Consider the following 13,892-nt stretch of genomic DNA (forward strand, 5'->3'; position numbering starts at 1 on the left):
CTACTGAGATGGCGAGGCTGGTTGGAAGGGTGGGTGGCGGGTTAGGGTTAGATAGACTGCTCAGAAAAAGGACAATAGTCCCTCTTTCACATGAAGAGAAAAAAGGTGTTTAAGAAAACAAATAATATTCTCATTCATTTTCCCCTTTTTAGGATTTCTCTCAATGCCAATGATCCATTCGCACCTGGAAGAACATACAATATGACACATTAAATGACAGATTTCCCAAAACTTTTGTATATGAGAAGTTCATAATCAAAAAACAGTATTGTTTTGCCAGAATGGTTTAATCTTTCATGTTTGTGTATAGTACAATGTTGCATGGATGATCATGAGTATACATAAACAACTTTATAATGAGTGCTACACAAATGTAATAAAATGCCCTTGGGCTTTTAGACGGAGAGCTTCCTGTGAGTGAACAACCAATATGCAAACTGTAGGTTAGCTTCCCATAGCTGTGACGTGAGGGAGAAAACCTTACGCTCTCAAGAGTTAAAGATCTATACGGGGTCGGTCCATTTGGTTACCAACTCGCTGTCGTTTAGCTGGGGACCACCTGGAACCCCCTCAAGGACCACTGGTTGAGAACCACTGGTTCTCACCACTCTATCACGCTCTAGTACCAATTTAAGCATCTTTCTCCGGCTTCTTTCAGCAAAATAAAGTGATAAACCCTGAGCTTTAAATGACTGCACGCTAGAACTGCAGCTGCTGTCTTTACTCCCATCCATCCTCCTGTCTGCCCAATAAGCACAGCAGGAACTCAAACCTCCTTCCTTTCTCCCGTAAAGATTAGAATTGGCAATTGTTTGTTTTTCACTCCTCCATGCCAGCCACTGGAAGCTGGCAACCCCCTTTGTAGGCACTGGAAAAAACTAAACAAAACTAAACAAACGAGGCAGACAGGGATGGGCATAGAAATATATATATATATATATATAAAAAATCATCTCACACGTTCACTTCTATGCTTGTGCAATATTGAGAGGAGAGAGCACTTGCTTCGTTCCGAAGCCATTATATCGTCTCTGTCGGAAGGAAACCTCGTTATGTCCAAAACTTGTTACGTTTCAGGATTCAAATTCAAAAGTAGAAAATCCACAAGCTTGAAACGTGTCGTTTGCGCCGCGCTTCGAGCTTGTGGATCTGCTACTCTTGAGCGCCCGTGTATTTTATGAACAAATGCGACGTTAATTCATGAAAAAGAGGTTTCTGCCCGACAGCAACGATATGCAGTGCATTGTGGCGAGTTAGAGGAATAGTTCTAATCACACCACTGAAATTCCTAGTGCGTCCCCATGACTTCTTCTTGTGTCAGTCAACGTGTCACGGAGCGATCAGTGTGATCACTGTGATGTGGAGATGATGGGTGCTGCAGCACTGGGTCTGTAATGGTCTCACGTAGCCAGACAACCTTGAGATCTGTCTGGTGATGTTTATTCAATATACAGGTATGGGCTAGAACAGACTTTTTAGGTCTCCCCGGAACACAAAGTAGTGAAAGTCTGTAAGATCTGCTATTTTCACAACTTCTAAACCCTTTTCTTTCCTTTTTTTTTTAAAATGTATGAAATATTGTTTTATTTATGAAATTTAGAAATCCTTTTTTCAATTTGTTTTTGTTTTAGATTTTATGAAAAAAGGGGGATGGGCATTTTTGAAAGTCTTTTGAAATAATAATTAAAAACAAAATGTAGTAAAAAAAATATATATATATATATATATATATATATATATATATTTACTCGGGAACCAAAAAAGAAAACAGAACAGCTCAATGCAGTTTTATTTTAAGACCTCAGAATTGTTTATTACCAGTTTAGCCTCATACTCTACAGTACATTGAAATGGTCACCAGACGTGACAGAGCAGAGATCTCAGATCGCCTGTCTACGTGGGATTAGGTCTGTGCTAGTCTCTCGAGACAGCCTCAGAGAACGCTACGAGAGACAGACCGATAGGTGTCGCCCTTTCTTCTTTGACGATGGGTTCCCAGATTGGGTCTGTGCTAGTCTCGTACATCCATACAAATATTCCACAATCTCCCAATGCTTTATAGAGTCTGGAACTACACCTCCCGATATCCGAGAACGGAAGCTGGCAAATGTTTGTCATTTTCGTTCACAAAGATATATCTTAAAATATCTTTAAATTTTATTTTAGAATTTCCATTTCTGATAGGCAGCAAGCTATATTTGCTTATATTATTTAGATTCATATTAGGACACATTTGCGCGAAGTCTAAAACGGAAGCGGGGAGGAGGCGTCTCATCCGCCTCATCCTCGGATCGTTTTCAGAGCTTCTGTTGCTCCAGACTGTATGACTGAAGCATTCGAAGACTGGGGGAGGCAACAGTCTGGCTTGCAAGACTAGGTCTGTGCTAACACTGTATGTGTGAAATCAGTCAAAGTGTCTATTAGTGTGTACTAGGCTGTGTTGAACTGCCATAGGCTGTGGGAAGTGGCTTTCACCTCTCCAGTCCTCTGGGTTTGTTTGGGAAAGTTTTCACAAGTTCAGTTAATAATGATTGTTTTTTCACCCAGTCTTCCCTTTTTGTGCAGTTACTGTATAGTCTTTAGATTGGTTTTCACTGCCATCTTGCAGCATTGTTCTGCAGCTCCTCACTGCTGGTATGTTCAACAGTGCTCCAGTCCATCCTCAGGCTCCTCATCCAGCCTGGCTTTTTTCAGTGCTGATCTACTTTTCGGTTTCGCTTAAAGTCCTCCAAGAGTTTATTTAACTCTGAGTACAAATGGAACCAAATAGTCACATAAGGGTCCATTTGGTTCCATTTGTATGCTCCTCAGAGTTACAAATGCAGACAATTAACAAATGTACTTTCTAAGGACAGTCAAGGAGAATGAAAATTCATCCCAGATGCTGTCCATTTATTTATTAATTCACCACTACAAGTTCTTGGCGTCACAGCATCCTTGGCCAATGAACGCGTCCGATTCATTTGTCAACTCAAAGAGTTTTTTCTTTTTTTTTTTAGAGTGTCAAAAGATTATTTCCTGGGACCTTAAAAATAGTTTCACCCCCTGATTTAGGTATTCCGGTGCAGAAATCGCAGTAGTACCCACAATGGGGACGACGGCGTCATCATGTCACAAGGCGCCCTTGCGTGCGTGGCAGCTGTCGCACACCCTGACCGGGTGGTCCCAGCCCCGGGAGGGGACGGGCTTGTTGTGCGTGGAGCAGGGGCCGCACACGCCCTGCCCGCACGCCCTGCAGTGGTGCTTGGACATGGTGGCGGTGAAGGTCTTGGAACACTGGTGACACTGGGTGATGTCCTGGTCCGGCACCCAGTATTCTGGCCGCGCCACGCCCTTCACAAAACCTGGAGGCAATGAAGGTACAACGTGACGATATGGCGGTATTGCGGTATCTCCCCCCCAAAAAGTTGTTTTGAATTAAATGAAATAAAATGTATTGAACATTATTCAAATGTATTACAACAGTGTTTCTCAAACTTTCACATTTCAAGGTCTCCCCTTAACTCTGACAGGGTACAAATGGACCTGTTAGGGTTCATTTGGTTCCATTTGTACACTGTCAGAGTTACAGACTTGTATGGGTCAATTTAGACCCCACTAAAGGAACCCACAGAGTCCCTGGAATCCACTTTGTGAACCACTGTATTACAAAATATTACAAAATATTAAACCATATTAAAAATATTCTAACCCAGTTTGAAGTGAGCGGTGCATTTGAGCAGTTCATTTCATTAAGCAATATATATATATGCATACATGCATTCTGCATCTTGTCCATTCATTTGATAATGGGATACGTGCGTGGCAGTCCTTCGAGTACGATACGGCAAAGTTCACGCTGATGTCCCTTATCTGACGGACTGTCACGGACAGATCCAATTTGAATTAAGTTTGTTTCAAGCAACTTTATTCAATGAAAGCAGCGCTGCTGTGCTTGCGCTGTGGCGTAGGTGTGGCTTTGGGAAATGACAGGGGAGTAATCCAAACAGCGTGAAAATCAAACAACAATATCAGCGGGCAGGACCAGCCTCGGTGGCAGACTGGTGGCGTAAAGAATTCTGTTCCATACTGTCTAGCATCCGATTCCACGTAGTCTGTGTGAAAGAGGCTACCCTGAATCACAACCGCGGTATGGCGGTATTGCGGTTATTGCACCCAGCTGACCGAGGCCATTAGGGTTTTATGGAAGATACTTCTGAATATATTGCCAGTTTGACCACTTTAAATGCTCTAATCTTAAATAATAACAGAAAGTATTATGTTTGTCCTGTGCCACAGGGTTGTGTTCCAGGCACCTAGGCAGGTAAACCGTCCCGAGAGCGTGTCGCGGGTTCGAGTCCCGATCCTGACGACCTTTGCTGCGTGCCCCCATCTCTCTCCCTGTTTCCTGTCAGCCTACTGTATGCCTATCAATGAAGGCAGAAAAAGCCCCCAAAAACCGCACAGCATGCTTCCATAGAAGACATGCTTGGCTTCTATAAAATCCAAATGGCTGAAATCAGTCGTTAATCCATGTGGAAGGGATTCTTTTTCTGACAAGGTCATTTTATGTGCGTGTCGACTAATGGTGAATTCCAGCATGCTCAAGCTTTTTGACCCGATTAGTCAGCTTTGGATATTTTGTTTTCTGCGATCTGTCGGGAAGTCTGCGACCTTGGAGTTATTTGATACGTCGCCGTTTATTCTTTTCATGTTGTGACCTTCATTCCACTTGTGGTGAAGGTAAAATGGCTGTGACTGCTTTCGGAGCACGTTTTGTGGCAGTGATAGCAAAAGTAGCAAGCTCATAACGCGCCGCCCGCTTAGTGCCGCTTGTGAATGAGGCTGTAGTAGTTCGTATGAAAAACACACAAAAGCTAGTGAGAGGGAGCTGTATACTCACAGAGAGGGTAGTCCACAGCCGTGCTGACCATGTCTAGAGTGGACTGAGCCACCTCTGTCACCCTGCGAGCTATCAGGCCGCGAGGCTCCACCTTACACACTACACATACGCACGCACGCACGCACGCACGCACGCACGCACGCACACACACACACACACACACACAGATACAGAGATGTTATAAGATCTATTCAACAGTAGAACATCATGCCCTCGTACACAATTACATACCCAGAAAATAGAAATTCAAAACCCCACAAACATCCCAAAGGCTCCCACCTTCTTCTAACATTTAAATCTTCCCTGTAACACCTCAGTGGCCTTGTTGTTAAAAAAGCAGTTCTAATCTAGGTGTTCGAAGCGTTTGTGAAAGTAGATTCCGAGATAAATCAGTTTCTTTGCAGCAGCAATGAATAGGAGCCTATGGAGATGTGTATGCTTCCTGATGCCTGCGGCCGAGTTGCATCATGGGATGTGAAGTTTCTTTGCTCACCAGCGGCCACCGCAGCGCCCGTTGACCTGGTAACCATGGTAACCAGGTAAGACGTCTCTACCCGTCTTAAGGGGGAATCGGCGCTCGCTTAACTCTAACCTCAAGACTTCTTAGGCACCCAGTTAAAGGTGTTCATTAGAAATCCATCAATCACAAAGGTTTACAGTGTGTACAGTAGGTCTCAGAGTGTGTCTTCCTAGATGAGTTATCTCTCATAATGGATCAGACATGTTTTGTCATCACAGACCAGACACACTTACAGTTTGTATCATTATATACTGGCCTTATATCCTCGCTGTCAGGCAGAAACAAATGGGGGTCTGTGGCAGGGGTGTCGCACCAAATTCTGGGCCCTGGGTACAAGGATTCACTTGTGGGCCCCCCATGAATGTTCTTCATTGGGGGAACTGATACAGATATACAAGCTCACAGCTGCGAGCTTGTAGATATTTTTGAAAGATCTTGAAAATTTGGGCAAGTCTTTGAATATTTCAGATCCTTCTAAGGTTTTTTGAAAAAAACTATGTTTCTATGTCAGTGGTGATCAAACCTTTTCATGTGAAGGACCCCCAAAATGATATGTATTTGGCCACGGACCCCCATCTCAAAATATATAGTTCCAGGGACCCCCCCCCCCCCCCCCCCATTCACTTAAAAAATACACACATTCAAAGATTTGCACACAATTTCATGACTTTTCAAAAATAGCAGATCTACAAGCTTGCAGTGAGCTGTGAGCTTGTATATCTGCTATTTTTCAATATCTAAAGTATAAAATAATTAAGGCCCCTCCACCTTGGGCCCTAGTAACTCAGTCCCACTCCCCCCCCCCCCCCCCCCCCCCCTTGTGACACCCCTGCTCATGTGTATGAAAATGGGGGTCCTTGAAATTTAAAACTCTACTGGTCCATGCGTCTCACCCTGGTTGTTGGTGTCGGCCGGTCCTCCCTGTCGGAAGCAGGCGCCACACACCCTGACGGGCGCGCTGCCCCAGCCCCGCTCTGGCACAGGCATCCTGTGGGCGGAGCAGGGCTGGCAGAAACCCTCGCCACACGAACGACAGTGATGCTTCCTGTCCAACTCCTCAAACACCTTCTGACAGCCATGGCACGCCTGGCCGGGAGGGGAGGGGAGAGGAGAGGAGAGGAGAGGAGAGGAGAGGAGAGGAGAGGAGAGGAGAGGAGAGGAGAGGAGAGCAGAGCAGAGGAGGGGAGGGGAGGGGAGGGGAGGGGAGAGTGGGTGGTTGAGACATAGAAGAGCAGGAGAACATCTAATAGATTCCATATATTTTCAGACAGCATGGTTCTCAGCAGGAAACCGATGGATTGTGCAGTCCAAGTAGGGAATGAGGCTTTACTCCAGGTGAAGGAGTTTAAGTATCTCGGGGTCTTGTTCACGAATGAGAGAAAGGGGAAGACGGAGAAGGAGATCAGCCGGAGAATCGGAGCAGCAGGAGCGGTTTTGCAGTCGCTAAATCGCACTGTGGTGAAGAAAAAAAGAGTTGAGCCGGAAGGCAAAGCTCTCTGTCTACCGAGCAATCTTCGTTCCTACTCTCACCTATGGTCATGAAGTGTGGGTCATGACCGAAAGTATAAGGTCGCGGGTGCAAGCGGCCGAAATGGGTTTCCTCAGACGGGTGGCTGGTAACTCCCTTAGAGATAGGGTGAGAAGTTCAATCACCCGAGAGAGACTTGGAGTAGAACCGCTGCTCCTACACTTGGAAAGGAGTCAGCTTAAGTGGTTCGGGCATCTAGTATGGATGCCCCCCGAGCGCCTTCCTAGGAAGGTCCTCGATGCGCGTCCCACTGGGAGGAGACCCCGTGGCAGACCAAAGAACAGATGGAGGGATTATATCTCCAAACTGGCTTGGGAACGCCTCGGTATACTCCCTGAGGGAGTGGAGGAAGTTGCTCGGGATAAGGAAATCTGAAGGTCTCAGTTAGAACTGTTACCCCCACGACCCGATTCCGGATAAGCGGTTGAAGATGGATGGATGGATGGATAGACAGCACAATCATCAGTGTATTTTGGATTCATGGCAATTTGTGTTTTCAGATATTTAACCACTTGAACCGTCAAACACGAGGGTTCAAGTGGTTCAAATACAAAAGTTCCTATCACACAAAGATTTGGAGGACCCCCTGTAGTAACCCTGAGGACCCCCTAGGGGTCCCGGACCCCCTGTTGAAGACCCCTGATCTAGGAGGATATCGTCGCTGTTGGGCAGAAACCTCTTATTTCCATTTATATGTTTTGGTAAATTAATCATACTACAGTGTCACACAAAAGCATCAAAAGTAGCTGATCTATCGCTCGAAACGCGGCATGAGAATCGACGTCCTAAAATACTGAGGGGGCTCACTTCATTAACGCATTGTTATAAGTAAGTACCTGCTGTAGCAGGCTTTCATTTAATACACAACCTGTTTACAATAAGGACACTTGTATGTGTGTTTGTATGAGCATTTGTCTATGTGAGCACGGCAACATCAGCTGCAGCCACAAAGCGGTGCTGTTGAGCAACGCACCGCTCAGTCACACTGGGTGTGATTCTTTTTTAAATTAATCAAATGATTGATTAATTGGGCTGGCCACTGCTCACAAGTATAGTACAAACCTGTGTGTGTGTGTGTGTGTGTGTGTGTGTGTGTGTGTGTGTGTGTGTGTGTGTGTGTGTGTGTGTGTGTGTGTGTGTGTGTTAGGGATGGGATGATACGCGATTTATCGTCCTCCGTCATGCACTGGGATAAATTCACCTTCTATTTTCAGAGCTTCATATTTAAACCCTCTATAATTGGTAAAACGTACTTATAATATACGTACTTGATACGGTCTTTTTTCACTCTCTATCAAATGTCTTTACCAAAAAATAGCCGATCTATAAGCTCACAACACGTCGCAACGCGATGCGTTGTGAGCTTATAGATCTGCAATTTTTTGGTTGCCTCCGTCATGCACTGGGATCAATTCACCTTTTATTTGCAAAGCTGCATATCCGGTACCATTTAAACCCTCTATAATTGGTAAAAGGTACTGTATATATAATATACGTACTTAATACAGTATTTTTTTCACTCTAACAAAAGTCTTAAAAATAGCCGATCTTATCTGAGTTTTGCTTTTGTTGTTTTGTGTGTTTTGAATGTAAAAAAAATAAAAATAAAATAAACATATTGTTAAAAAAATAAAAAATAAATAGCCGATCTACAAGCTCACATCGCGTCGCGCGCTTGTAAATAGGCTATTTTTTGGCAAATGTTCCGCCCCAGGATAATGGATTTTGATTATTGCGATATTATCGTAAATCGCGATTTCTTTTGTCACAATAATCGTGATATGAAATGTTCATATCGTCCCATCCCTAGACGTCTTAGGCATTCATTAGAAATCCATCAATCACAAAGGTTTCCAGTGTGTACAGTAGGTCTCAGAGTGTGTCTTCCTAGTTGAGTTATCTCTCATAATGGATCAGACATGGTTTGTCATCACAGACCAGACACACTTGATCCTGCCCCTGCCCTTTTACCCGCCTGTAAAAAGTGCCCTCTCCAGAACCATGAATGCAGTTTTTATTATGGTGAAAGAAACACAAATGCCCTCTTTCCACGCCATACCTGAAGGCAGCATTCAAGAATGACCTTGTCCATGCTCTCCTGAATTGCCTTGTCCAAGCTCTCCTGAACGCGTCGCAATTGTCTTTCACTCTATCAAATGTCTACCAAAAAATAGCCGATCTATAAGCTCACAACACGTCGCAACGCGATGCGTTGTGAGCTTGTAGATCTGCTATTTTTTGATAAAGGTTCCGCCCCGGGATAATGGATTCTGATTATTGCGATAATATCGTAAATCGCGATTTCTTTTGTCACAATAATTGTGATATGACATTTTCATATCGTTCCATCCCTAGTGTGTGTGTGTGTGTGTGTGTTGCATCCTCACAGTGATCTGGACGTTGGGTCTCCAGTAGGGCGGCGCCACCTGGTCGGTGAGCCAGGCGGTGACAGCCTTGGTGGGGCCGGTGCCGTAGTCGGACACGGACTGGATGACGTAGTTCATGCCGTCCAGGAGCCTCTGGCCCGCGTTCTGGTGGTCCGTCAGGAAGGCATCCGACTGCATGGGGCCAGAGAGGGAGGGATGATGAAGCAGCCGGTCTACAAGCTCACATGGCGTTGCCATGTGTAGGAAGGAATAAACAGTCTAACCCATGAGTCTGACTCATCACTAAACCATAGTTTTGTGGGGTCCATTTCTAGCCCAAGGAATGTTTTTTGTGCAAAACAAATGTTTGCAATGGATTCAGAATCATGAAAAACCCCTAGTTAGACCCCTCACATGCTACTTAAAGAAGATAATTTGGGGGGGGGGGGGGGGGGGGGGGTCTTTTTTCCCTGTATAGCAAGTGAATTAGAGCCACCAGATCCCATGGGAAAAGTGCTTGGATCCGTCAATTTTTGAATTCAGCACACAAAAATACCTCTAGGTGCAAATTTTCACGCTTTCTGCCGGAAGTGAACACCCTTTTCACATATTTCTCCCACTACCCCAATTTACTCCAAGATCAAAAGCACCAGAGTTAAGATTTGGGCGCAAGAGTAATCAGTCCATGGTCTGTGTAATAAAGCGCCTTTCAAAACATACTGGTAGTTAAAAAGGTGCTGCACAAGACAGACATAGGTAAATCAAATAATGAGACAGAATTGTCACAAGATAGTAAGCTATAATGTACATTTAACAATCCGATCAAGAGGAAAAAGTTCTTGGTCAACTTAAAAAAGCCTGTCCTCCCTGCACTATTGGCTGAAGTGTGATTTTTGGATGCCTGTGTCTGTGATGCCTTTGTTTTTCTTTGATGTGTCCGATGCTGTTGAGTGTGTGATGCAATTTTTGTTTTGTCTGTGTATGTGTGTCCATTTAATATGACAATGGAAATGGAAAATAAAAGTGCAAAAAATATATATTAAAAAACAAAGATTCAGACAAAGCAACATAATAAGAATGCTATTAAAAACATTAAAAGGCACAGAAGGCAACACAATATACAACATCATAAAACAATGTGCTTACGGAACAATGTTTTTTTCTCTCTCTTTTGAGGGAGACGGTTCCAGAGAGAGAGAGCAAACAAGGTGACCGAGCAAAGAATTGGTCACCCATAGTTCTGAGTCTAGTCTTGTAAGGACAGCCAGAAGGCCTTGGTCAAGAAGAGAACTCACATGTTGAAGTGGACAGTAATTCAGAGATGTAAAGTGGGGGCCAGCCCCCGTAATGCTGTGTAGGGTTGGTTAAAAGGATTTTAAAATCAATTCCGCAGGCAAAGGGCAGACAGTGAGGAGCGGGCCAGCAGCACTGGTGTTTATACTGTGTGTGACCTATGAGAGTCACCGTCATGCCCAAGCTGGCCCGTGGTATCTATCTGTGGACAATGTGCTTACACTTATCTAGCACTGGCAGAACCCCAAACAGTAGAACACACAAACCTCTACTGCTGAGGTCAAGAGGGAATCCTCCTGGGGCTTTATGGGCTTCAGACTGAGATACTCGGCTATAAAATAGCAGAGCTACAAGCTTGAGCTTGTTGTCGATCTGCTATTCATGCTATTTTTGAAGTTTGACGTTTTGGACACATGAGGTTTCCACCCGACAGAGACGTTTATATGAGGAGTCAATAAGCAGGATGGGCCAGATTAAATGCTGATGTCAACAGTGTGTACTCACTGTACCGTACAGTCAGGGGTCTTCAATGGGGGGTCCGGGTCCCTTAGGGGGTCCCCAGAGTTACTACCGGGGGTCCTCCAAAATCTTTGTGTGATAGAAACCTTTTTTTCTCCTTTTTAATATTAACCACTTGAACCGTAGCGTCCATATTCTGAGAACTTTAGCCAAAAATAGCAGATCTACAGGTAGGCTATTTTTGGCAAAGAGGTTTGGTTTAGAGGGGAAAAGTATTGACGGTTCAAGTGGTTAAATATCTGAAAATAAAAATTGCCATGAATCCAAAATACACTGATGATTGTGCTGTCAAACAATGAAACTACACATGGAATCTATGAAAAGGTTGTGGGGGTCCCTGATTCATCTCTCTCTCCCTTGGCCTTGACGTTGAAGACCCCTGCATTAGGTCATGGACTACTGACTCTTGCTCACACCCATACGTTTTAGCTTTTGGTCAATTTGGGGGTTAGACAGTTAGTCCTGTTTTAACCTCCATGTTTATGTCAATACTGTACAAATCGTTGCTGTCGTGCAGAAACCTCTTATCTCCATATTCTAACTGTTTGCGTTTTGTCATAAATGAACACCCTGCTTTTTTTTCATACTACAAAAGCATCAAAAGGAGCAGATCCACAAGCTCAAAACGCGACACGGATCGAAGCGATGCGTTTTGACCTTGTAGATCTGCTACTTTTGATGCTTTTGAATTTGAATCCTGAAGTCGTAACCGGGTGCCTGGTATTCCTTTCCTAGTCCCAGTGTGTTGCTACCTGCTGACACGTTTTTGTATCTTTTATCGTGACTATTATTATTTTGTTGCTAGCCTTAGCACAGATACAGAAAAAGGACACACAAGCTGTGTCTCTTACTGCTGTATTGCCATTGACATCTGAATTTCCCCTGGTCTATCAATCTATCTAGAAATGAAGGGAGGTAAAAAGAGGAGTGATTATTACTACTGTACATTTTCCTACATGAGGAGGAAACTGTGCCACCATACAGTATGTGGGGTCATGAATGTTCCCTTATCTGTAACCTTTGAGCCTTGCCTTCATAAAAATAAAACATTATTTAAAGAGTGTTGACAACACAGCAACGTCTCTAACGGCTGAGGGAACATGCCTGAAGGCCCCATGTGGACCCAATCAAGTCACAAAACGTCCTTGGTGTCGTCTCATTTGTGCACTACAAATGCCTTCTAAATCAGTAGTTCTCAAACTTGTATTGTGCCAAGGACCCCCAAAATGTTATGTATCTGACCGCGGACCCCCATCTGAAAATGTTTTGTGCCAGAGCAGGGATCTCCATATATGGGCATAAAAGAGAGTGTATCCCAGATGATGCCCTGTTAGGAGAAGTACACTAACAGAATCCATATATTGCCAAGACAGATGGCCAAGACAAATGGCGCGACCTCGAGTTCGCTTTTTGTCCTTAGGCGTCTTACTGGTAGTAAATTGTATATAACCCAATAGCTAGACAGACAGACAGACAGACAGACAGACAGATTGAGTGTGTGCAGAGTTCCTCACCCCGTCCCAGACATGTTTGACCTCTGGTCTCACCACACCGCTCTCAGGGTCCTGGTTTCCCATCCAGTACTGTCTGCTGCGGTAGATGATCCCACAGCTGGCACACTCCAGGACATAGCTACAAGAAACACACACAGAAGGTTATGTCAATGACCTCAATGATAACACTTGTGTTAAACTGTATATGCCAGGGTTCCCCAATAGGCGGCCCGCGGGCCATTTGCGGCCCGCGGGGGGCTAATGTCTGGCCCCCACCAACCCCAATAATAATGGTGGTATAAGAGCAGCAACAACACTAGTATATCGTCGCTGTCGGGTGGAAACCTTGTATCTCCAAATTTGTACGTTCTTTCGCAAAGTAAAGCCCTGCTTCATCATACAAGGCTGTCTCACAAAAGTAGTGAAAACAGCAGATCTACAAGCACACAACGCCTCGCGGTGCGAGGCGTTGTGTGCTTGTAGATCGTCTGTTTTCACTAGTTAAAATCATTTTTTAAATGATAAATGCAAAACGAACGGTTTTGGACATACAAGATTTTCACCCGACAACGACGATATCTGAACTGTCGCTGGAGTAGTGGGAACGCCACCGTCGCCCCCAGCAATGTTGTGGCCCTCGGCTTGGTACCCTAGACATAATTCGGCCCTTGGGGAAAACTAATTGGGGAACCCTGCAGTATGCTGTATCGTTGCTGTCAGGAATTCTAACTTTTGTTATTTCGTAAATTAATGCCCAACTTAATACTACAGCATCACACAAAAGCATCAAAGGTAGCAGATCCACAAGTACGAAATGGGTCGTTGATCTGCAATGATAGATATTTTTTAATGTGAATCCTGAAAAGTGACAGTTTTGGACAATATAAGGGAAGAAGGAAAGCACAAAAGGAAGGAAGAATTAATTAGAATAAATTAGCTGTGTAAGAGAACATGTGGATACAGTGAAACAGGGTGTGTGTGTGTGTGTGTGTGTGTGTGTGTGTGTGTGTGTGTGTGTGTGTGTGTGTGCGTGCGCAGTACCTACCCAGACCAGGCGTACTTGGCCAGTCCTAGCCATGGATTGTCAGAGGAAGAAGATGTCTTGGGCACAACGATCACCTCTCTGCCTCCTTCATAGCACCTCTGTTGGGAAGGTAGACACACACACAATTGGACACAAAACACACATACAGAAATGCACACATGCCAAAACCACAAAGACTAATGTTTACTTTCCTCAAGGATTTTGCACTGAAACAGGGTTAAGATTGTTTTGGTTTTGTATGGCAAG

At 44.4% G+C, this 13,892-nt stretch overlaps 1 protein-coding gene across 1 annotated transcript in view; it reads right to left on the reverse strand.

The window, feature by feature from the left end:
- Positions 1 to 268: 268 nt before the first annotated feature.
- Positions 269 to 13,892, reverse strand: part of LOC308289594 (zinc finger FYVE domain-containing protein 1) — a 38,298-nt gene continuing 24,674 nt past the window's right edge. Inside the window, exons 7-12 of the mRNA XM_080731325.1 lie at positions 13,647 to 13,744; positions 12,623 to 12,740; positions 9,318 to 9,488; positions 6,296 to 6,488; positions 4,883 to 4,981; positions 269 to 3,344 (exon numbers count right to left, since the gene is read on the reverse strand). Coding sequence (XP_080587451.1) covers positions 3,112 to 3,344; positions 4,883 to 4,981; positions 6,296 to 6,488; positions 9,318 to 9,488; positions 12,623 to 12,740; positions 13,647 to 13,744 — 912 coding nt within the window. The 3' untranslated portion in view covers positions 269 to 3,111. The remainder of the gene's footprint in view (positions 3,345 to 4,882; positions 4,982 to 6,295; positions 6,489 to 9,317; positions 9,489 to 12,622; positions 12,741 to 13,646; positions 13,745 to 13,892) is intronic.

Source organism: Nannobrachium achirus (genome assembly GCF_963921795.1).
Source record: "Nannobrachium achirus genome assembly, chromosome: 8".
In the NCBI taxonomy this organism is placed as follows: Eukaryota; Metazoa; Chordata; class Actinopteri; order Myctophiformes; family Myctophidae; genus Nannobrachium; species Nannobrachium achirus.